Consider the following 26,194-nt stretch of genomic DNA (forward strand, 5'->3'; position numbering starts at 1 on the left):
ATGGAGGAGCTAGAGAAAGTACCAAAGGAACTGAAGGGGTCTGCAACCCTATAGGTGGAACAACAATATGAACTAATCAGTACCCCCAGAGGTCGTGTCTCTAGCTGCATATGTAGCAGAAGATGGCCTAATCAGCCATCATTGGGAAGAGAGGCCCTTTAGTCTTACAAACTTTATATGCCCCAGTACAGGGGAACACCAGGGCCAGGAAACAGGAGTGGGTGGGTTGGGGAGCAGGGCGATGGGAGGGAGGGTAGAGGGGACTTTCGGGATAGCATTTGAAATGTAAATGAAGAAAATATCTAATAAAAAAGAAATGTGTATGTTTATGCATATATAAATATACATATATAAGAGAAATTATGATTATTTTTAAAGTATTTTGCATCTTATGCTTTCTATTAGAAATGCAATGTCTTTGTGATAAAATATTTATGCCTTCCTTTGAAATATGTATATGTGTAACTTCTGCTATAATAACTATTGTGTGAGTCATGAAATGTACTAATAAACTGAAGATTTAATGAAAACACAATGAGAAATCAACATTTTAATATCTTTTTATGTCCTGTGTATCCTCTAAGGTGCAATTATTTATTGAGAGATTACTGTTTGTATAATTACTTTCCCAGGAGATGCTATATGTTAAGATAAACATGCGAAGAAATTTGAGAAAAAAATTACAAACAAGACCCAAAATGGAATTGAAATCACGTCAGACACAGTAGCACCACTTAGATGCAGAGCCTATGGCTTATTTTCACTCACTGCTGGAAATTCACCAAGTAACTTCCTGTCATGAATACTGTTACAGTCCTGGGACAGCTAGTACAATTAGTACTGGCACAGTTAGTACAGTGTTTGAAGCACAAGCTTAAGGATATTAGTTCGGATTCCCAGTACCCATGTGAAAATCTGGCACCGTGGTGTACATCTTTAATGTGAGCACTGAGAAGTCAGGGACAGACAGGTCCCTGGAGATTGATGACCAGCCAATCTATCCAACTCAGTGAGATATGCTGTGTCAAAAAAAAAAGTAAGGTGGTGAGTGACTGAGTAAGGCACCCAAAATTGACCTTGTCTTAGTCACTGTTATATTGCTGTGACAAGACCCCCATCATGGTAACTCTCATAAAAGAGAGCATTTAATTGGGGCTGGCTTACAGTTTCAGAGGTTTTGCCCATTATCATCATGATGAGAAGCATGGTAACATGCAGGACTGTGCTGATGCAGTAGGCAAGAGCTATATACATCCTGATCCATAGTGGAGGGGGCAGGGGGAGGGTGGTGGGGAGAGGAAGAGGGAAGGGGAGAGGGAGAGAGCACCCAGGCTTTGAAACCTCAAAAGCCCACCCCCAGTAATATGTTTCCTCCAATAAGGCCACAGCTCCTAATCCTTATAATTCTTTCAAATAGTGCCATTTCCTAGTGCATTCAAAATATGAGCCTATGGGGTCATTCTCATTCATACTACCACATACTTCAAGCTTTTGCACACATATGCACATATGTCCATGCACAAACACACAAACATGTGCACAACATATACTACTCCCCCACAGAAACTTATTACTGAAAATAGGGATACTCATCACGTAGGTGATATTTTAAGAGAAAATAGTAGCTCATATCAAATATAAAAACATTGCTATTAGTAGGATTGTATAATTCTGTAAACCATTTGACAACTTCACATTTTTAAATGCTCATAGCTTTTGTGAAACTAGCAATAAAATCATTAAAGCAAATGCACAGAGCTATATGTGCAGTGCTGTGCAATAAAATATCCATTAAAATATAAAAATATCACACATGATCACCAGAGAGTTATGTCAAAATGTAATCAAATTATACGTAGCTGTTGAAGAGAACAAGGTAAGCCATGAATATTTGCATGGAAAGTCCTCTGAGGTAGGGTTAGTAAAGAATTATATTATATTATGCTTGTGAGCCACCATATAATGCGTGCTACAAATTATATTATATAAAGAATTATATTATATTAGTAGACTAATATCCAATATATACAAAGAACTCAAGAAGCTGAACTGGAAATCAGTCTGGCGGTTCCTCAGAAAACTGGGCATAGTACTACCAGCAGATCCAGCAATATCTCTTCTAGGCATATACCCAGAAGATGTTCCAACTGGTAATAAGGACACATGCTCCACTATGTTCATAGTTGCCCTATTTATAATAGCCAGAAGCTGGAAAGAACCCAGANGTCCCTCAACAGAGGAATGNATACAGAAAATGTGGTACATTTACACAATGGAGTACTACTCAGCTATNAAAAACAATGAATTTATGAAATTCTTAGGCAAATGGATGTATCTGGAAGATATCATCCTGAGTGAAGTAACCCAATCACAAAAGAAGTCACTTGATATGCACTCACTGATAAGTGGATATTAGCCCAGAAACTTAGAATACCCAAGATACAATCTCCAAACCACAAGAAAATCAAGAAGAAGGAAGACCAACATGTGGATACTTCATTCCTCCCCAAAATAGGGAATAAAATACCCATGAAAGAAGTTGCAGAGACAAAGTTTGGAGCTAAGATGAAAGGATGGACAACCCAGAGACTGCCCCACCCAGGGGTCCATCCCATACTCAGTCACCAAACACAGATACTATTGCATATACCAGCAAGAACTTGCTGAAAGGACACTGATATAGCTATCTCTTGTGAGGCTATGCCAGTGCCTGGCAAATACAGAAGTGGATGCCCACAGTCATCTAAAGGATAGAACACAGAGACCCCAATGGAGGAGCTAGAGAAATTACCCAAGGAACTAAAGGAATCTGCAACCCTATAGGTGGAACAAAAATATAACCTAATCAGTATCCCAGAGCTGGTGTCTCTAGCTGCATATGTAGCAGAAGATGGCCTAGTCAGCCATCATTGGGAAGAGAGGCCCCTTGGTCTTGCAAACTTTATATGTCCCATACAGGGGAACGCCAGGGCCAAGAAGTGGGACTGGGTGGGCAGGGGAGCAGGGTGGGGGGAGTGTGTAGGGGACATTAGGGATAGCATTTGAAATGTAAACAAAGAAAATATCTAATAAAATAATTTAAAAAGAAGATAAATTGAATAGTATGTGGATGATGATTTTTATCTCTGTAAAGTGTAATGTTTATAAATATGTAATTCTTATATAACAAATAGTATCATTCATATACAAAAATATATCATGATTGACACTATTCTGTACTGAGAAGTTACGAATCCAATGATGCTCATTTTTCTAATATCTGGATTTTATAATCAAATTGCTTTTATGGTCTAGGAAAAAACTCTAGAAATAAAGTTTGATTAAAACAATTTTCCTTTTATGCCTGATGAGATGGTTTAGTGGTTAAGAGCACTGTGCTGCTCTTTCGGGGGACCAGAGTTTGGTTCCCAGTATCCACATCAGGTGGCTCTCAACTAAAGTTCTAGAGGATATGATACGCTCTCCTGGCCTCTGTAGGCACTGCATTCATATCCACAAGATGCACATGCACACTTTAAAAAAAAACAGATAAAATCTAAAGAAAAATAATTTTTATCTTAACTTGCTCAACTTAATTAATCTTATTCCTTCTAGTTTTATTTTTTTATTTTTAATTTTTAATAGATATTTTCATCATTTACATTTCAAATGCTATCCCCAAAGACCCCTATACACTCCCCCCACCCTGCTCCCCAACCCACCCACTCCCCCTTTCNGGCCCTGGCATTCCCCTGTACTGGGGCATATGATCTTCACAAGACCAAGGGCCTCACCTTCCATTGATGGCTAACTAGGCCATCCCCTGCCACATATGCAGCTAGAGACACAAGCTCTGGGGGTACTGATTAGTTCATATTGTTGTTCCACCTATAGGGTGACAGACCCCTTTAGCTCCTTGGGTACTTTCTCTAGCTTCTTCATTAACCCTGTGTTGCATCCAATAGATGACTGTGAGCATCCACTTCTGTATTTGACAGGCACTGGCAGATCCTCACAAGAGATAGCTATATCAGGGTCCTGTCAGCAGAATCTTTCTGGCATATGCAATAGTGTCTGGGTTTGGTGGTTATATTCTTCTAGTTTTATAAAGTGTGTTGTGTTATATTTGAGGAGGTGTAAGCTACAAATCATAACAGACAGAGATTGATAGCATTTCCCCTCATTTCTTGATATCCTATTAATCAAGAATATTAACAGGATCAGTGGTATCCAAAAAAAAAAGCTGACATTTATATGTGAGGGCCCATAAAAGAAAAAAGAAGAAACAAGTTACCTGCTGAATTATGTTGGTGATAGTGAATGAGTTTTGGAATGGAATCAAAGCAGTAGTTTTCAGCCAGGTATAATTTATTTTCAGCATTGGTATGCACGTGGTAATGTTTGACAGTTCCTTTTTTATCACTAGTAAGGAAGAAAGACAATGTTAGGATGTTTTAAACAGACAACAAAATTTTGATGAAATAATGAGTGGATAATTATTTTGAATCTATTTACAAATTGGGGAATGGAAGACAGGGATGGCTACCCAAACTTGACATCTGGTGTTTCTCTGGAAGCATCCATGACAATCAGTAAATTATGGAAGAGCAATCTTCTGTGAACTCAGTGTGTCCTTTGTGTATATACAAAATTCATGCACAGTAAATTTCAACTTGAGGTGCTTAGCAACATGGCTCAGCCAATAAATATTCCTGCAGTCAACTATGACAGTCTGAGATCAATTCCTATGATCTATACTCTGGGAAGAGAGAACTGACTTCCACAAATTGTTCTCTGACCTCCACATATGAGTGCCCCCCCAGCACAGTTAATAAATAAATAATAATAATTTGGGGGAAAATTACTTTCATGTACTTTCTCCCCTAGAAAGTATAATAAAGAGAATCTATAGAATTTGTCTCTGTTCCTTAGGATCATGTGAGAACATAAGTTCTCCTTTAAGATAATAATTGGGAACAAAATTGTATAGGCAAAAAAATGGTTAGATTGTATTCTTACCTAGAGTTCCTTTGGGAACGGGGCACGCAGGAAGAAAAGTATCGGGGTCACAGCATACTTAAATATCTAGAACTCCTATTTCCAAGCAGTAACAATACTAGTCGTTACCATCAGCTTAGCAAGCATTTTCTGTGTGTCAGACCATGCTATGCTCCAATGAGTGCATTGCATATACTTTCCACATAAAACATTTTCTTCTGGATCAGCCGTGGTAACGTGCACCTTTAATCCCAGCACTTGGGAGGCAGAGACAGGTGGAGCTCTGAGTTCGAGCTTACCCTGGTCTACAGAGTGCGTTCCAGGACAGTCAGGACTATGCAAAGAAACTTTGTATCAACCAACCAACCAACCAACCAACCAAACAAACAAATAAAACCACCTCTCTCCCCCCACAGGAAACCTTTCTTTTTCTCCTGTTCTACAATATTGCGATGAGTTCGTGCGCACTGAGGCCAGTCAGGAATAACCTGTCTTAGATTTTAGAGTTATGTTCTATCACTCACTGGCTTCCTCCTCCAGTTTTTATAAAAATTGGATGAGATTGTACTTGCCACACAAGAACAATGCCACAGGAGAAGAAAGGATATTTCTCTGTGTTGCACATGGCTAATCTGATGGTAGTGTCAGTATGAGTTGATGACATTTCATAAAAGAGTTTTGCTTTCCTAATTCCAATGGACATATCTATAAAAATTCCTGCACGTAAGCCTTAACATAAGGCTCAGGGAACACTGTGAAAGAGTAGTGGGATGGGAGGACTGTAAGAGCCAGAGGATCAGGGAGTTTGCTGTGAGATTGAACCTCCTGATGAGATCAGAAGTTACTCATGAAATCTCATAAACATGACTGCTCAGGTGTGAGCTGGAAAAGAATGACACCTGTGAACATGCCAGACTGGATAGGGAAAGGCCCACGAGGCTTCAGCCTTACACCAAGAACTCCAGGCAACTGAGGAGAGCTGGGAGGAAAAAAAACTGGTCCTCTGCCAGGAAGAGCACACCAATTGGTTGCCTAATACTGAACATTTGACTCTGGAAACATATATTCAAGTAACATTCTATGGGCTGCATTGGCTGGTTTTGTGTGTCAACTTCACACAAACTAGAGGCGTAGAGAGGGTGGAGCCTCTGTTGGGCAAATGCCTCCATGGGATCCAGCTGTAAGGCATTTTCTCAACTAGTGATCAATGGGGGAGGGCCCATTGTGAGTGGTGCCATCTCTACACTGGTTGTTCTGGGTTCTATAAGCTTGCTGAGCAATCCATGGGGAGCAAGCCAGTAAGCAGCACCCATCCATGGTCTCTGCATCAGCTCCTGCCCCTGAACCCTGCCCTGCTTGAGTTTCTGTTCTGACTTCTTTCAATAATGAATAGTGATATAAGCCAAATAAACCCTTTCGTCCCCAAGTCGCTTTTTGACCATGGTGTTTTGTTGTAACAATAGAAACTCTGACCAACCTCAACAAGTTGTATTTTGAACAATATATGTATACATATATGCATGCAATAACTATTGCTGAAGAAAGAGACCATGAATTTGAAAGAGATTGGGGACCAGTATATGGGAGGATTTGGAAGAAAGAAAAGCAAGGGAGAAACATAATTAAGTTATAACCTCAAAAATATTTTAAAAGGGATATTCCTTTCATTTAATTCCTTATCTATTTAATAATTTTCTACTGGATCAACTTCAAAAATAAATCTGGGGTGATGAAGTTCAAAGAGGGGAACAACTGACATTTCATTTGGCTCTATCCAGAGGGCCACGGCTGTTTTGATGCTTAGGCAACAGCATGTTCTCTAGTTGTTAGATTTGTTTCAGCCAATGATCATGTGAAATCTAGTATATGTGCTTGTTAGAGACATGGATTCTGGTATTAGCAAATGTTGTATGGTCATTCAAGATACACCCTGTTATTTCAAATTGGAAGTAGGTATACTGTAAAACAAATCTCAAGGTTTGTGTTTCTAGCTGCATTTGTAGCAGAAGATGACCTAATCGGCCAACAGTGGGAATAGAGGCTCCTTGGTCTCCCAAACTCCATATGACCTAGCACAAGGCAAGGCCTGGGCCAAGTAGTGGGAGTGGGTGGGTAGGGGAACAGAGGTGGGGGGAGGGGTATGGGAATCTTTCGGGATAGCATTTGAAATGTAAATAAAGAAAATAATAATAAAAAAAAAACAGCAAATGAAAAAAAAATATCTTCATAATCTAGTTACAAATACATATTACATTACAAATACATATACATGCTCTGTGTGGTAGGGCACACATCTACACAATTCATTCAGTCCAGCTGGTAAGAAATATTTCTTTCAAATGGTCCATATCAATTCAGTGTCAATTCAATCTCTGTCCCCCCAGACACTGGGGGTTTCATAGACACACTAGTGTGGATGAAAGATATGGCTTGGTTACTTGGTTGTAGGTGGCCTAGCTTTGGATTGATCGCTTATTCTGCCTCATGAGCTAGTCTTTAAGAGATCTCTTTGAACCCCAAATCTCCTCACCTGCAAAGGGCCCTATTTACTCTGGAGGGGTGTTACAAGGAATCCAAGAGGTATTAGCCCATGGGAAAGTGACTTATAAATCTCTGGAAGGTGCATGCCTGTAATTCCAGCACTGGGGTCACAAAGGCTCAAGGAAGCTACATAGTGAGGTTCTGTCTCAAGGAAATCAACTTCCAGAGGGAGGTCCTGATGATGATGGCTTTGGCGAGATGATGCTGGGAAGTCTTACACACCCAAGGATCAGGCATGCAAGAGTAGACAGAACTACACTTTCTTACCAGCAGCACCATTAACAATAACTGCTCCTTCATTTGGTGTTACTGTGTGCTAGTCAGTATCCTAATCTAAATATATGTGTTAAATGATTTCATTCATAGAACAGAAAAATCATTTTTTTAAAAAGGTAAACCTGGATTTATTCACTAGCTCTGTTAAAACATTAGACAAAACATATCCAAGTGCCTAGTAATTATAACACAAGCCCTTGCATGGCAATCCAAATGTATTTAACTAGGGATAGTAAGTAATACAAAATCACATCACTTTAATTATGGCTTTCAGTTGGCATATGGCCATCTCAAAGCTGTTGTTAGGTTGGTGAATTTAAATACTGTGGCTCTCTGTTGGGAGGGACATACACACAGTCTTCAGACATGTACTACTGATGTTAATGTGGGAAGTAATTTTAATCACGTGTAATTGGTCACCAGTCTAATTTGCAGTAACCATTGCTATTTTATTTACCAATACCTTGTTGCTTTGAGTGCATTAAAAATCATTATGATATTTCCCTTTCCAATGATGAAGTTCAGGACCAGAGCAGGTTGAGAAACTTGTTCAGCCTAATAAAGGCCTGAAATGGGAAGAGAAGTTTGACTTTGAGCTAGAACTCCTACCTACAAAAGCCAGCAGACAGACAGACAGACAGACAGACAGGCAGGCAGGCAGGCAGGCAGGGAGGCAGGTAGGCAGGTAGGCAGGTAGGCAGGTAGGCAGGTAGGCAGGCAGATGAAACATACTCAGAAAACACTGATACCTTGATTTAACCCCACAGGAAAGGCTCGCTGAGAGTTGGGCACTGGGGCACACTTCTCCACTCAGCAGGAAGGTTGGTTTGTGAATTTAGAAGTACTATCACTATTTTTTAATGTTTCTCTTTCTATGCTTGGGCCTGACTCCAAGGGACCCACATTGTTGTTTCAGTAAATGTTTATGGAGGTGTGCGGTGCTCACAGCACTCTGCCTTGTCTAGGGTGGACAGGAGAAGGACACTCCGAGCATAGCCTTTTGAAAGTAGAGGGCCTGAAGGCAATGGCTAATGGCCATATTCAACACAAATACTTTGATCCCAAGTTCCAGAGTTCAAGAGTGAGTGGTGTCTCGCCTCAAAATATAACTAAGTGATCATCACTTTCAACCAACAGTCACAAGAGGAAAAAGGAAGTCTACATTGTACTTACTTTACAGCCTTACTAAACAAGGACACTGTGTACATTCCCATCTGGCTGGAATTTCGAACCATAAATGCTCCTTCTTTTCCCTGAAAAGGAGAAATAATGTTCATTATTTTTTTAAAATGATTTTTATATAGGCAGTAAGCAAAAATATCTTAGATGCACAATAATGTCAGCAAAGGCACAGCCAGCTATTGGATGGAACACAGGGTCCCCAATGGAGGAGCTAGAGAAAGTACCCAAGGAACTGAAGGGTGCTGCAACCCTGTAGGTGGAACAACAATATGAACTAACCAGTACCCCCTGAGCTCGTGTCTCTAGCTGCATATGTAGCAGAAGATGGCCTAATCGGCCATCATTGGGAAGAGAGGCCCCTTGGTCTTGCAAACTTTATATGACCCAGGACAAGCGAAGGCCTGGGCCAAGTAGTGGGAGTGGGTGGGTAGGGGAGCAGGGGNGGGGGGGGGGTATAGGGAACTTTCTGGATAGCATTTGAAATGTAAATAAAGAAAATAATAAAAAAAATAATGTCAGCAAAGGGATAGGTCACCCAACAGTTAGCAAAGAAGGGTCCTATAGCTTAGTTTTCTTCCTTTTCTCACTCAGTTCCTTTCTTCCTCTCCCTTTGTTCTGTTTTTCTTGTTTAGTTCTGGGGATGGAAGCCAGGGCCTGACCTTTGCTAAGCAAGGGATTTACCTTTGCATTTTATCCTCACCCAAGTCAATATCTTCATAGATCCATCCTGTGCAAACTTTTTTTTTCTAGAGAATTTGCAACTCTCTAAAATTTTTGTTTTATATTTATGAAAATTTAATGTTTCTCTCTCTCTATCTATCTATCTATCTATCTATCTATCTATATATATATATATATAACCCTATATATGATATAACCCTATATCATATTCTGGAAATGTTTGAGGAAGAATAAACATTTTGCTAAAGTTGTAGCCTCCATTTGTCTTTCTCAAGGATTTATGCCAATTGTAACCAGAGTCAGGTTCAGAAAAAGCATAATAAACTATGGATATAACAGCTTGCCAATTGAATCTATCACACTCTGTTGAGCACATCTTAAAACATAATTTGTGTGTTTAGTGTTTTATTAGACTGAACTGTAGCAAAGTACCATTTTCATAGATCAAACATATCAATTAGCAATAAAATCAAGTGAATTAATTCCATATCACATCTTCTATGTTCTGGTTTAGGTGTTAATGAGCAGTGAAATCCAGATGAGAAAAATAATTCTATTGATCCCTCACATTAAGTCATTTTTCTTGGGCTAAGGGTATACAAGGGTATATATCACAATATGGTGGTTTGAATGAAAATGGCCCCCATATGCTCATATATTTGAATGCTTGGCTCCTGGCTGGTGGACTGTTTACGAAGGATTAGGAGGTGTAGCCTTGTTTGGAGCTGTGCTATTGAGCATGGGGGTTGAGGTTTCAAAAGCCCATACCATTCCAGTTGGCTCTCTGTGTCTCATGGATATTGTTTCAACATCTAAGCTTTCAGATGCTGCTTCAGCACCATGCTTGTCTGCCTGATACCATGTTCTCCATCAAGACTGGTCATGGATTAACCCTCTGAAATGTACTCTTTCTTATATAAGTTGCCTTGGTCATGATATCTCTTCATAGCAGTAGAAAAGTTAACTAGGGAGGCATGCATAGCACTCATTATCATATGGGTTCCGTCTCCAGCCCTGAAAAATGAAATCATCTCTCCTATTTGTGATTCTGTGCTATCTCCTCCTGCCTTGACTCTGGACTGGGACATGTGACTTGCAATGGGACATGAACTGATGCTGTCAAAGCAGAGGGTCCCTAAGTGCTTATAGTGCTGAGCTAGTCCTCTTTGAAGGGTTTCTATTCTATGATGAGGACCCAAATCAGACTCTTGGAGAGGCCATACAGGGAAGAACCGTGGCACTCCAGTTGACCCTCAGTTATCCTTCAGCAAAACATTTGCCTGAAAAAGCTGACTTACAGAATTGTGGGGAATGCAAATCTTGTTTCAGGCCACTAAGTGTTGGGGGTGCTTTGTTTATTGCTGAAGAAAAGGGTATTGAGTACATGGCCAAGAGACAGCAAGTCTCTCAGTAACCAGAGTGGCTCCTACAGCTTGAGGTGGTTCATTAGACAGCTAGAGGTAGGCATCAGGAGATGCTAGTAAAGGCCAATGTCACAGTGAGTTGAAACATTAGCAAAAATGTTTCTCAGAGAAATGCCAGAGACAGATATTCTTGAGCTGCAAGTGTAATCTAGTGGTAGGAATGAATGGTTAATATGAAAACACACACACCATGCATACTACACACGCACATACATGCACACAGACACAGACACAGATTCTTTGACATGAGTAGAGGAAAACACTACCTTTTGTCTCAGTAACTGCTCAGATTGTGACCTGGAGATATTCCCAGCAAACCAGCTGCAAAAGAATTCTGGATTGGAGAATTAATCATTTTTAAATCATACGACTTGTCCCTCAACTTTTGACTCTGTAAAATAAGGCATTGGCCTATAATACAGACATTCAAACCTAATTTTCGGGCAGTATTACCTGAGGATATTTTTTTAAAACCCAGATTCTTCAAAACATCCAGATTCTACTTCTGAGGTGAGGCCTAGCTATTATCAAGTTGTGAGTAGGCTGCTAGAGTCCTTCTAGGTGATTCTAAGCTAGGCCACCTTTCACTCTTTTAAATGAGGACCAGAGATTAGATCCCTGCTGGTTGCAATGGGAAAGCCAGCATAGCCAAGGATAAACACTCTTGTCTTTCAACTCAACCATTTATTTTAATAACGCGATAGAAGCACATTTTATATCAACTAGTCTCAAAGTAAATGCTTTTTAAACTTTTTTTTCTTCAGAACAGGAAGAGATAAACATCTAAGGTGATATCCAGATGGGAGGCAAAGATATGTGGAAAAGTTGAGTAGAATTCTTTACCAATCCTAAATCCGATAGGGGGCTAATATGCATTATATATAAAGAACTCAAGAAGTTGGACTCCAGAAAACCAAATAACCCTATTAAAAATGGGGTACAGAGCTAAACAAAGAATTCACAACTGAGGGATACCGAAGGGCTGAGAAGCACCTGAAAAAAATGTTCAACATCCTTAGTCATCAGGAAATGCAAATCAAAACAACCCTGAGATTTCACCTCTCACCAGTCAGAATGACTAAGATCAAAAACTCAGGTGACAGCAGATGCTGGTGAGGATGTGGAGAAAGAGGGACACTCCTCCATTGTTGGTGGGATTGCAAGCTGGTACAACCACTCTGGTGGTTCCTCAGAAAATTGGACATAGTTCTACTAGAAGATCCAGCAATACCTCTCCTGGGCATATACTCAGAAGACGCTCCAACTTGTAATAAGGACACAGGCTCCACTATGTTCATAGCAGCCTTATTTATAATAGCCAGATGCTGGAACGAACCTGAATGTCCCTCAACAGAGGAATGGATACAGAAAATGTGGTACATTTACACATGGAATACTACTCAGCTATTAAAAACAATGAATTTATGAAATTCTTAGACAAATGGATGTATCTGGAGGATATCATCCTGAGTGAGGTAACCCAATCACAAAAGAACACAGATGATATGCACTCACTGATAAGTGGATATTAGCCCAGAAGCTCAGAATCCTTAGAATGGGGAACAAAATACCCATGGAAGGAATTACAGAGACAGTTCGGAGCAGAGACTGAAGGAACGACCATCCAGAAACTGTCCCATAAACAACCACCAAACCCAGACACTATGGCAGATCCCAACAGGAGCTTGCTGACAGGAACCTGATATGGCTGTCTCCTGAGAGGCTTTGCCAGTGCCTGGCAAATACAGAAGTGGATGCTCACAGTCATCCATTGGACGGAACACAGGGTCCCCAATGAAGGAGCTACAGAAAGTACCCAAGGAGTTTGTACCCCCTATTGGAGGAACATCAACTAACCAGTACTCCCAGAGCTCCTTGGAACTATACCAGAAATCAAAGAAAACACATGGTGGAACGTGTGGCTCTAGCTATATATGTTGCAGAGGATGGCCTAGTCGTTCATCAATGGGAGGAGAGGCCCTTGGTCCTGTGAAGGCTCTATGCCCCAGTATAGGGGAATGCCAGGGCCAGGAATGGGAGAGGGTTGGTTGGTGAGCAGGGGGAGAGGGAAGGATAGGGGATTTTCAGAGGGGAAACTAGGAAAGGGGATAACATTTAAAATGTAAATAAAGACAATATCTCATGGGGGGGGGAAGAAAACAATTAACAGGACCGAAGACTGCAATCTGGTGTGGTGAGGGCTGCAGGCCCAGCTGTACCCTGGTATTATGAGGACAACCTGGAGGGCGGTGCATGTGAGGGCATGAGGGAGGACCTTAGTGTATGTCTGCAATCGGCCTGTGTGATCCAGAAAGGAAAATCCCCACGGCAATGTTTGAAGGAAGGCTACTGCAGAGCTTTGCATTATTCTCTCTCTCTCTCTCTCTCTCTCTCTCTCTCTCTCTCTCTGTGTGTGTGTGTGTGTGTGTGTGTAAAAGACCAATGTTGGATGCCAGATCAAGATTCAGAGGAAGAAAGGGATATTGATAACATTATGATGAAAGCAAGATGAAAATCACCTAGGATTTTTTTTCTGGACCTTAATAGAAAATAACCAAAATAGGATGCACAGTAGCTGCCACATCTGTTGAACCTCTGGGCCAGGTGATCCCTTCCAAGGACACCAGAGGAAATGGATCAATGCTGTTTCTGAATGATTCTGCTGTTTGAAATCATTTATAAAAGATACATGGAACTGAAAAACTATGGGCTAAGAACTTTGTGTTTGTTTGGGAACTGCCTAATGGAGAAACTATGTTCAAGGATGACTCTTCAATCAGATTACACAGTAAGCGCATCTAGGAGGCCATGATGAGATAGACATAGTTAGCAACATAGAGCCTGTTGTTAGACTCTCCAACTCTTGTTTCTGTTTCTTGGTTTCAATTTTAGGTCATCCTTCTCCTCATAAAGGGGCGATGATACCCGTCACAGTCCACATCCTCAAGATCTGGACCCACAAATCACATCCTACTGAAGGACTCTGGTCTTTTCTGGGTCATATACTCCTACTCCATCCTTTGTGATCTTGGCTAGATCCTGGTCACATGTACTGTGCTAACACCATTCACAGTCACATAGGATGAGTTATGGGCCTCATCCCTAAACACTGGAATTTACATCAAATGGAAGGAACAGATGTCCACTCTAGACAGCAAATGGCAACGACAGCAAGTGGCTGGAAAGTTTAGAATCCTGATCATTTTATTTTGACCACTTAACACATTAGAGAGCCATCAGGAAACTAAATCTTCCGTCTGATTCTTGCCATTGAACCAAGAGTCATTATAGCTTCTATATTTTTCCATAGTTCACTGTGGATTGGGAAGTTCACTTGCAGTTTTAAAAGTTTTGAAGCTGTGAGGATTCCCTAGGGTGTCACAGAGGTCTGCTCTATGTACTGCCCCCACTGGGAGTAGGAGGTACTTCACCCTTCTGCTCTATGTACTGCCCCCACTGGGAGTAGGAGGTACTGCACCTTTCTGTTCCATGTACTGCCCCCACTGGGAGTGGGAGGTAATGCATCCTTCAGTCCTGCTACCTATGTCCCAAGCTTGATGTCTGTGCAGTGTGGAGGACTGCACCTTCTGCATGCTAGGAAGCTCAACCACTGAGCCACACCTTCCACTAGCGCTTCAGTTTCAACTGAGAGTAAAATGTGTTTGTATGGAATGCCTCCATTTATCTAGATATAGCTTTATTTGGAGAGAGTCATTTATCTCATAATTGAACCTTCAATTATACAATCCTGGGGATTTTAGATTGTTCCTGGAGCATGCAGCAGTCACCACTATCTACTTCCAGAACAGTTTCATCCTTTCCAGAAACCTATACTCGTTAGCACTCTGTCTTCCTTCCCTCTACTCCCTCTACTCATCATGTTAGATGAGTGAAATTATATAGTCCAGTCTTTTCTGAGACCTGTTACCAAGTTTTAAAGGTTTATTCACGTGTAGCATCAGTCTGTAATATAGTACTGCTGAATAAGATTCCATAGTAGACAAACTCAGTGTTTTTTATCTCCATCGAGCAGATGAACTCAGCGCTGTTTCTACTTTGGGGCTTTTGACTAACGCTATGAACATCTGTGAAAAAGTTCAAAATGTTTCATTTAATACATGTCTTAGAGTGGAACTCCAGGGTCGTATTATGACAGCCTCAATTATATTTTCTACAATGATTTTTTCCACCATTTCATGCTGTCATGGGATCTAGGCTCCAGCACCCCTCACAACTGTTCATATTGCTCATAGACATTCTGCTTGGGATGAAGAGGCATCTAATTGGGGTCTTGGCTTGCATTTCTCTAATATCTAATAATCTAAATATCTTTTCATGTGTTCATTGGCTTTCTATGCTGCCTTTGCAGAATGTTTATTTCAGTCTACAGTCTGACTTTCAGTTGGGTTATCTTTGTATTTTCCTGTAAGATTATTTATTGTCGACTCAAGTATCTTAAAGATTACTTGGTATTTTCTCAACTTGTGGTTTGTCCTTCTCAATCTCTTGATACTCTCTGAAGCACAATTTTTATTTTTGTATGTTGCCTTTATGTATGCCCAGGCTGGCCAGGAATCTCCAAAGCCTTGAACACAGAGCAAGTATTTTCACAGCTTCACTTCCCAGAATGTACACGCTGCTGTGCTTGGCTCCTGCAGTCTTCATATTGGAAAAGGACAATGTGTTTTCTTCTTTCAGTGTACCTTAAGAAACCATTGCTAACCTAAACTTACAGAAACTTATGTGAATTTGACCTCTTACCTGTAGGCCTGTGCTCTCAAAATAATTTTATACACCTGTATTCGTGACCATATTCAAAATTAGTTAAGTAGAAATAATAAACCTTAACATGGTTAAGTATATATTCATAGTACAGTGCAGTTGGCCTGCAGCACAATTCTGCATCCACTTCACAAATTGTATAGTGTGAACATCTAATAACTCCCAGCCATTGTCAGGTTGCCCCTCCCTGCCCTGTCCCTGGCATACTCTCTTTTCATCGTAATCACCATTCTCTTTCCTGTTTCTGAATTTGAGTACTCTAAGTGCCTGGCATTTGTGGATTCTTAGCATGCTTGTGTGTGTGTGTGTGTGTGTGTGTGTGTGTGTGTGTATGTTTCAGGGATGGATGGGGGCTGGCTTATTTCATGTATCAAAATACCATCAAGACTTGTATCACGTATCAGAGTCCCCTTCCTTTGTAAGGACAAATAGTATTTTAGTGTATTTACTGGCTAGTTTTGTGTCAACTTGACATAGGATGGAGTTATCACAGAGAAAGGAGCTTCAGTTGGGGAAATGCCTCCACAAGTTCCAGCTGCAAGGCATTTTCTCAATTAGTGATCAAGGGTGAGAGGGCTCAGTTCATTGTTGGTGGTGCCATTCCTGGGCTGGTAGTCATGGGTTCTATAAGAAATCAAGCTGAGCAAGCCAGGGAAAACAAGCCAGTTAGCAGCTCCCTCCATGGCCTCTGCATCAGCTCCTGCCTCCAAGTTCCTGCCCTGTGTGTGTTCCTGTCCTGATTTCCTTTTGGTGGTGAACAGCAATATGGAAGTGTAAGCTGAATAAACCCTGTCCTCCTCAACTTGCTTCTTAGTCATGATGTTTTGTGCAAGAATACAAACCCTGACTAAGACAATGTATGTTGCATGTATGTTGTATGTATCTTGTTACCTACTCATCCAGCAGTGGGTACCTCAGTTTGTTTCCACCCTGGAGCTCCTGACTAAGCTGTGAACATGTATATACAAATATCCTTAAGACCTTGCTTTCAATTTTAGCATACATACAGAAGACTGTATGCCATACCACAATTCTGCTTTTATTTGTAGGCACTGCCATAGTTTCCTTAGCAGCCATATTATTTTATGTTCCTATCAGCAGTGCACAACGATTAGAACTGCCCGTGTCCTTGTGAATCTTACTCGTTTTTAGTGGCCATTCTAATAGGTGTGAAGATCTACCAGTGATTCTACTTCCTATTTCCCTGACTACTGATGTCACGTGTTGTATATGCTTGGTGGCCTTCTTTATATATTATTTGAAGAAATCTTTTTAGGTCCTCTGTCCACTAATAGTTGGGTTGTTGGCTCTGGTTGAACTTTTAGTAGTCATATCCACAAAAGCATTGACCTACCCAAGGGAGTTGATTATAGCTTACCCTGGGAATTTTAGTTTTAGCTCTTAGCTTTGCTCTTTGATGCATTTTGAGTTAATCTTTGTGTGCTATGTAAGATCTGACTTTCTACTCTTCACATGTGGAAATCCAGCTTTGCATGTTACTCTTTGGTGGTAAAACATCTGCCAAGCACTGGAGGACTGTTTCTGAGCCCAGTCTCTCTTGTGGCTTTTGTCTATCTTCATGCCAACGTCACTTCTTTGATTATTGGAGAATTATAATAAAAATTTGAAATAAAAAATTAACCTTTGCTAATTTGACTAATAAGCCAAGAACATTGTGCCTTACTTTGTATGTGAAACACAACAATAAATTTATGTTTCATATGTCTGTGCCTCTCTGGCATAAGCTAAAATATTACATATAGGAATAAATAGGTTATGAAGTGCAATGGGGCATGGGTTTGGGGAATTAGGAGGAATTGACTAGAAGAGAAAAGATGTGCTGAAGAAGAGTGGTGGTGAATGCTAAGGTTTGTGGGAGAAAAGCAAGGCAGAAAGTGTCTTCTCTGTGAATGGGAACTGATGTTTTGTATGGTATCTATATTAACAGAAGAAGGAAATAATAGTAGCTGGAGATTCAATAAAGTGCAAAGATTCTTAGACCAGCCAGTTTGGAGATCTGAGCTCTAGAAAGAACTACCTCATCTATAGTTGCTGGCAAGATGGCTCAGTGGTTAAGAGCGCCGACTGCTCTTCTGAAGGTTCTGAGTTCAAATCCCAGCAACCACATGGTGGCTCACAACCATCAATAATGAAATCTGATGCCCTCTTCTGGAGTGTCTGAAGACAGCTACAGTGTACTTACATAGAATAAATAAATAAATCTTTAAAGCCGGGCATGGTGGCACACGCCTTTAATCCCAGCACTCCGGAGGCAGAGGCAGGCAGATTTCTGAGTTCGAGTCCAGCCTGGTCTACANNNTGAGTTCCAGGACAGCCAGGGCTACACAGAGAAACCCTGTCTCGAAACACACACACACACACACACACACACACACACACACGCACACACACAAATAAAAGATGTTTGACTCTGAACAAGCCTCTTAGTCTTTTTTGGACCATAGACTTAGCTATCTGTAAAATTAAGGGGGTTATCCTAATTTACTTTATGTTGCTGTGATGAACAAAGCAAGTTGGGGAGGAAATGGTTTATTTCAGCTTTCAGGTTGTACATTATTGAAGGAAATCAATGCAGGAACTCAAATCAGAGGCTTGAAGTAGAGACCAATAGCAGAATAGTGAACTAGCTAGCTTCTACTGGCTTGCTCAGCTGACTTTCTTATATGACTTAGGCCCAGCTGCTTAGAGATGATACAGTCCACAGAAGCCTGGACCTCCAACTCAATTAGCAATTAAGAAAATGCTCTACAGCCAACAGCTGGAGGGCAATTCCTCATTTGAAGCTCCCTTTTCCCAGGAATGTCAAGTTGATGACCAAGATTAGCTGTCACGGGGCTGATCTTAAGAAGCTCCTTTTAACTCTATCTACCCTTACAGATGTTTAATTAAAACTTGAGGTATTCATGACAGTTTTCTGTTTAATTCATATATCAATCTAATAAAAGCTAATCAAAAGACCATTTAGAAAAAGTGATATAGAGCAAAGCTTCTTTGGCGGCGGGGCAGGGGAGTTTTGTTGGGGAGTTGAGTCAGGTTTTCTTGGCTGTCCTGGGACTTGTTCGGTAGACCAGGCTGGCCTCAAACTCAGGGATCTGACTGCCTCTGCCTCCCGAGTACTGGGATTAAAGGCATGAGCTACCACTGCCAAGCAGCACACAGGTTCTTAAGACACTTATTGGGACCCCCATGTAGGACTGAATAATTAAATATGGGGGGATCACAAAATGTCGATAAGTAAAAGGTTCCTGAAAGTGTAGCAAACAAAAATTAATTTTAAACTAAACATGTGATGAACCAGGTATTTCTGGCAGTGCTTGCCCATGTTGCATGATACAACTTCACTGCAGTCTTGTTTTGGACATATAATATACATGCTTTGCAATGGGCGTTTTATCATAAATGCTATCTGAATCATAGTATTTGTACTATACATGCAAAGTTGTCTGCTCTCATAGAAATGTAATGGTCTAATCAATGAAAACAGATTCCTACCATTATTTCTCAGCATGTAAATATTTGGGACAGGATTTTCCCTGACCAATTACATTAAAATGTTAGTGCAACAGGAGGCCTGTGACTGGACAGGGAAAGGGGAGGCAGCGCTAAGAGTCGCAGAGACAGAGAATGACTAGAGAATAAGGAGAAGAACCAAGATGGAGATGGAAGAACAGGAAGACGAGCCAGATCCAGCGTGGTTTTAATAGCCACAATTGTTATGATATTATAAAGGATAGGCTATTTGGGATCATTTGTCTAATCTAGGTGGGCAGCTTTTACCATTATCAATTGGTTCTGAAATTATTGTATTGAATTTATTGATACATACATCCGTTTGGTTAATTATAAGCTTCTAGAGTTTTGTTTCTACCAGGTTGCTGGGTGTTGTGATGGCTGACCATGGGGTGGACAGTCGTTGTGTGGGGCTGGTGTGGCAGCAAAAGGAGAGTTGGTGGGTAGAGACAGAGCCAGCAGGACATCAGCAGGGCCGAGAGTTGTCAGCGTGAAGGTTCGTTTTATATTATTTCCCACAACAAATATCAAATCAGTATGTCTTTGTACTATATTTTATTAGAATGTTTCATCCTCATAATTGCCATTTGAATTATTTTCCTGGAATTTTATTAAAACAATTATTCAATGAATTCTAGTTTAACGCTAGAGAAGACTTTGCAACAATTTCTAAAAGGACCTTGAACATTTTCCATTTTGTCCTGTATCTCTACACAAAGTGACATTTTCAGCACGGACAACTGTCAAACCAAAAATATTGATCATGGGCTGGAGAGATGGCTCAGCAATTAAGAACACTGGCTGCTCTTCCAGAGGTCCTGAGTTCAATTCCCAGCACCCACATAGTAGTTCATAACTGGTTCTAACTCCAGTTCCAGGGGATCCAACTCCCTCTTCTGGCTTCTCTGAGCACTAGGCATGTAAGTGGTACACATACACCTAGGTAAAATACCATACGCATAAAATAAAATAATATAAAAGTATTTTTTCAAAAAAAACCCAATCAACTCAGTGAAACATTGAGGATGTTCTTCCTTTACTATCTAATATTCAACCAATGTTTAATTCTTTATGTAATATGAACAAGCAAATTTGCTTTCATCTTTAATAAATGGCAAAGTTATATGTAAATTAAGAATTGCTTTAAGGCCAGGCAGTGGTGGCACATGCCTTTAATCCCAGCACTTGGGAGGCAGGCAGATTTTTGAGTTCAAGGCCAGCCTGGTCTACAAAGTGAGTTCCAGGACAGCCAGGGCTATACAGAGAAACCTTGTCTGGAAAAACAAACAAACATCAAAAAACCAAAAAAGAAATGCTTTAAAATAAAATTCTTTATGATTTATCAGTAAAATTCTGGTTTCTATACTTATTCTATAACTCTATATACCTTGGGCCACAAAGTTTTCTCTGATAAAAATAAGGGAGGGGGCATGAGCAGAAAATGCTTTAAAAGCCCTGAAGGAAGAAAGGATCAAAAATAAATACATGGACTTGGACATGGAAGGTGAGATGATATATATACTGCATTGTCTCAGTTAGCCTTGGGCATAGCATAGTACCCTGAGAAATGTTGAATAGTAATTGAGGGATTGTCCAGATCAGATTGGCCTATGGACATATGTGTGGGATATTGACATGGTTGTTAACTGATGTAGGAATATTGAGCCTATTCAAAGTGGTGCTATTCCAGGTCAGGTGATCCTGGGCTATATAGAAAAGCTAGTTATGCCTGACCCTGTGAGCAAGCCACCAAGCAGCATTCTTCCATGGTTTCTGCTGGACTTTCTCAGCTGTGAGAGAGTTACCTGGTTGGAGGTAATGCTGCATGGAAGGGCAAGCAGTCCTTCCTTCAAATTCTTGCTTGAGTTCCTGCCCTGACTTTCTGTAGTGACAGAGCATGACCTATAGGCATAAGCCAAATAAATCATTTCCTCTCGCAAGTTGCTTTTGGTCAGTGCTTCATCATAATGGAAAGCAAACAAGGCATATGCCTTCCTAACCTTTTGCATGAATAGGCATGTTACCTGTGCCATTATTCTGCTGAGTCCTGGCTCTGCTTAGTTTTTAAAACGTAGTATTTAATATCAAAAAAGCAGGGGCCCAGCTCTAGTCCTAACATGATTTTCCATCTAAATCCCAGTGCTTCCATATTTATTTAAATGAAGTTGAATTGCTGATTGAATTAAGAATGTAAGATCCACTGACAGTGGCACTCACAGTACAGGATGTACGGGAGTGTCAAGTATGATATAGGGTCATCATTGGGGCTCTCAGAAACTGAACCACCAACAAAAGAGCAAACACAGGCTGGAACCAGGCCTCTCCAAATATATGTAGCAGATGTGCAGCCCGGTCTCCATGTGAGTCCCAAACAACTGGAATGGGGGCTGTCCCAAAAGCTTTTGTCTGTCCATGGGATATGTTCTTCTAGCTGGGCTGCCTTGTCTGGCATCAGTGGAAGAGGATGGACCTAGCCCTGCAGAGATTTGATAGTGGGGGGGGAGGAGAATAGCTAGGGGCACCCATCCACTAAAAGGAGAGGGGGATGGGGGAAGAATTGTGGGAAGGAGTGACCAGGAGAGGGGCAATGAACAGGATGTAAAGTGAATTAATAATAATAATAATAATAATAATAATAATAATAATAATAATAGATTAGGGTCATATAGATCTATAAGTCTCGAGTTCCTTTTGAGAAAATTTTTTTGATTTTTGAAGGAGATGGGTCCTTTATGATAATTTCCACAATGTATAAATCTCTCACATTATTTCAACCTAGTGGAGACAGTGTAATAGAACTTCTATTTATCTCAGTGCTAAAGACTAAGCCTTGACAATGTACAGATTTGCTCTCCTCATAGAAACAAGAATTGAAGCAGAAATCACAGAGGACTTCTGCTTACTGGCTTGCTTTCCATGGCTTGCTGCTTTCTTGTAGCATTCAAAACCACTGCCGGGCAGTGGTGGCGCTCGCCTTTAATCCCAGCACTTGGGAGGCAGAGGCAGGTGGATTTCTGAGTTCGAGGCCAGCCTGGTCTACAAAGTGAGTTCCAGGACAGCCAGGACTNGAGGCAGAGGCAGGTGGATTTCTGAGTTCGAGGCCAGCCTGGTCTACAAAGTGAGTTCCAGGACAGCCAGGACTACACAGAGAAACCCTGTCTTGAAAAACAAAAAACAAAAAAACAAAACAAAACCACTTGCCCAGGGGTGGTGGCACTGTTTACAGTGAGCTGAGATGGACCCTCCCACTTATTATCATTCAAGAAAATGCCCCGTGGACATGCTCATAGGTCATTCTGGTGGAAGCAATTCTACAATTGATATTCTCTCTTCCCAGGTTTCCATCAAGTTGATAGGTAAAGTTAACTAGAACTGGAGGCTAGAGTGTAGAAAAGTAGTACCACAAGAGAATGGAGGCTATACCACATCTTCCCTAATGTGACAGGTATGTTTAGAACCTGGCGACAGATTACAGGTAAAAGGAGAAGAGGAAACATACAGGTAGGTCTAGTGTAAAAGCTCTCACTTCACATGTAACCAATAAACCAAAGAATAGAACTCATTCAGAAGAGAACTAAAGCATATGGAATCCCAGTGTCCATATGAGTCCTAAAACTCTCTGAAGTCCTCTAAATGCTGAGTGACTTCAAAATACAGTATGATATACTGTTTTAATTTTTCTTTATCACAAAGCTTTAATAAAGTCAATATTTATAGAATGACAGAAAGCCCTGAATTTTGGAAAGATCCTTAAAGAGGCCTTAACCTTAGGCCTACCCAAGGATATAGTTCCAGTGACCACTTATTCTTATTTTCCCAGAGCAGACGAATTTGTGCCAGATAACTATTGGAACTTATCTCTCTATCGGGAATCTCAACTTTAATGTCAAATAATAAGGTCATCCTATGAATAAGACTCTATATACATAAATGCTGTTATGTTGAGTAACAGTGCACTGCTGTGTGAAATTAGTGTATCATGCCAAATGCCTTAGTAAGAGCTTCCAAATGTTACCTTGATTAGAGGGATCCAGCAAATAACTAATGAACAGAACCAGTATAATGAAAACATTCAGCACGTGATTAATCCAGTGAGTATATGCATCAGATTTAGATGCTCCAGACTGGGGAAAACATCCTTACTGATAATAACTAAGTTCATTACCACCTACCATTTAGAAAAATGGCCCAGAGCCTCACATGAATTTACCCATGTAAATACAGTCTGCTGAGAGTCTAACCATCTGTTTTAATACCTTCAAGGAATCAAATAAAAACATCTCATTCTAGTTTTAGAAAAATGTATAACCTTCAACACTCACTCATAAGCATCCAGATTCTCCTCTTCTTCAGATGAACTTGACTCAGGGAATCCCCTTAAGGAAAGTTGAGAAACAGCATGAATGCAAGACAAACAAGGAAAGCAAGAAACAATACAACTGACCAGTGCAGCAAGAAACCGTACAGCCGCCTAGTACAGAAATACCATGTTATTGTATCCTCATGGACAAAATCTAGACTTCTAAGTTTCCCCTTTGCTCTTGGGAAAGATATCAGCAAAATGAAAAATCGGTCACTCACAAGCTAAATCTATGGCCAGTGCAGGAAGAGAACCTCGTCAACAGGAGAGGCTCCGGGGAACACAATCGGGTTATTTAGATTCTTTCAGAAGAGCAAGCTTATGAAGCACATTGACGATTCCTACAAAGATGGCTACTGTAGGAAGTTTAAAAACTTGCTGCTGGGCCTGGAGAAGTAGCTCTGTGGTTAAGAGCACTTCCTACTCTTGCAGAGAGCTTTGGTTCAGTTCTTAGTACCCACATGGCAGTTCCAATTCTGAGAGATCCAATGCCCTCTTCTGGCCTTTGTGGGCACTACACATAAGTGGTACACTTACATACATGCAGTCAAAACACTCATGCACGTAAAAATAAAAAATATATATAATATAATAATATTTTTTAAATGTTGGTGATGTGGCCAGAGCTACTCTTAGGGAATAATTTATTCTGGGTCGCTTTCTCTCTTGTTAAAGTTGCCTGAGCCAGCATATCGTAGTACTTGAATACTTCATGACTGAAGAGTTGGTATAATCAGTGTGAGGAAAACCGTAACCAAGGGAACCTCAGTGAGGTCCATATATGTATTCAGAGGCAAATTACATGGACATTTTTGGACTATATTTACCTTGCCTCATTGCAAACTTATTTCAAATGTGGTTAGTTTTTTCCTGCAAGTGGAAGTAAATTTTGAGTATCAAGTAGCATCTCAATTGGATTTACCATGACATCTTTGAGGTGCTGTGAGAGATGGTATTTCTTTCCAGTTGGTTACTGCGTGCAATGTCTTCCTCACTGCAAGTAAAGGCATATGATTAGTGTGGTGAAAAGGAAAGTTCTTGGAAAGCAGTCATACCTTCTACTGGCCCTTCTGCAAGGCTAGCAATCTAGAACATCGGTGATTGCGGAGACGTTGGAATGGTACATGTCCACAACCTAATTTTGTTTTATCTATCTCAAGCTATCTTTAGTTCTCTTGTCAGCCAGCCCTTGTCCATCTCTGTGTATGACCAATCATCCCTGTGACTGACAATAAAACCTTCTGCAGTGTGTTAAGGGAACAGACCTCTGGAAACATGAAATAAAAGGACAGGACTCCTTGTATACTATGGACATTTTTATTGTAGCTTCTCCCAGGGAGGGAGACATTTAGGGTAGAGGTTGGGGTGGGAAATGCTGGGAGGGCCACAGGTATTGTAAGACATTGGGAGAGTTAGCCAGCGCCTGCTTTGGTATGCTAATAGGCACCTGGGTTACCCACTTGTTGCTGGTTTTGTGAGCCTTAGCAACCATTAGCTTCTACAAACCCCAGAGTTAAACTGTCATCTGGTACCATCTGAGGCCTATGACACAGGTGCTCCCTCTTCGCGATAGACCACCTCCACCGCTGTGCTTCCACCAACTGAAAAATGTTTTGCTTCATGGCTTTTTTTTTTATTGTTCTGTTTTTATGAGAACTTCATAAAATTGCTATCTCATTAGAACATGGAATTTGGGGTGACCTCAATTTGTGATCCTGGGCCATGGACACTCATATCTGGCTCTAAAACTCTTTCTTGTCCCCCTTGAGGTGACAGCTGCGTGGTTTTGTTGTTGTTGACAGCACATTTAAAAGCGTTCAATTATTGAATGTTAACTGACAAAGCGATTTGCTTCAGCTAGGTCTTAACTTCAGCAGCGGGAACCCTGGATCAGGAGACCGCCTGACTAGCTTTGCTCTGCTCTCTTGCAGATGCGGATGCACAACACTCTGTCCTTTACATATTTGTTATGTATATTTTTCTTCTCTCTGTTGGTGTGATTAGAACTAAGAATCTTGTACTTGCAACTCCTCTGGACACAGATGAAGCAGCAAGATTAGCATAGACCTCTGCGGTTCATCCTTTTAAGAGCGTGAGGAACTGCGTACCTCCTCCTAAAGTCCAAAGGTTTCTTTGTCTGGAATTTAGACACCATTTCCTGTTTGCCTTCGCAGCCTAGCTCTTTTTTTCCCCCCAAACTACAACTCACAGGGGCAGACTGCTTTGGCAAGGAAACGATCCTCTGGCTTTGTTTTAAGATATGTCAAGAGATTTCTAAATGCCCTTGATTCTAAAATGTCTCCTCCCCATCTTCTCTACCAGCCTACCCCACCCCCAGAAGAGACGTTTGCCTTCCTCCGCTGTCAGAAAATCTCATTGAAAAGGCAAAGCAATTTATTTTACCTTGTGTTTTGTTTTTACATTCAGCATGTGTGTGTGA

At 40.8% G+C, this 26,194-nt stretch overlaps 1 protein-coding gene and 1 pseudogene across 1 annotated transcript in view; one reads left to right on the forward strand and one right to left on the reverse strand.

The window, feature by feature from the left end:
* Bmx (BMX non-receptor tyrosine kinase) overlaps positions 1–26,194 on the reverse strand; it is a 64,454-nt gene that overhangs the window by 16,772 nt on the left and 21,488 nt on the right. The window contains exons 9-13 of the mRNA XM_029534583.1: positions 24,677–24,748; positions 23,717–23,770; positions 11,348–11,402; positions 8,968–9,047; positions 4,274–4,401 (exon numbers count right to left, since the gene is read on the reverse strand). Coding sequence (XP_029390443.1) covers positions 4,274–4,401; positions 8,968–9,047; positions 11,348–11,402; positions 23,717–23,770; positions 24,677–24,748 — 389 coding nt within the window. The remainder of the gene's footprint in view (positions 1–4,273; positions 4,402–8,967; positions 9,048–11,347; positions 11,403–23,716; positions 23,771–24,676; positions 24,749–26,194) is intronic.
* Positions 11,881–13,568, forward strand: LOC110313706 (annotated as a pseudogene).

The sequence above is a fragment of the Mus pahari genome, chromosome X (genome assembly GCF_900095145.1).
Source record: "Mus pahari chromosome X, PAHARI_EIJ_v1.1, whole genome shotgun sequence".
Lineage (NCBI taxonomy): Eukaryota > Metazoa > Chordata > Mammalia > Rodentia > Muridae > Mus > Mus pahari.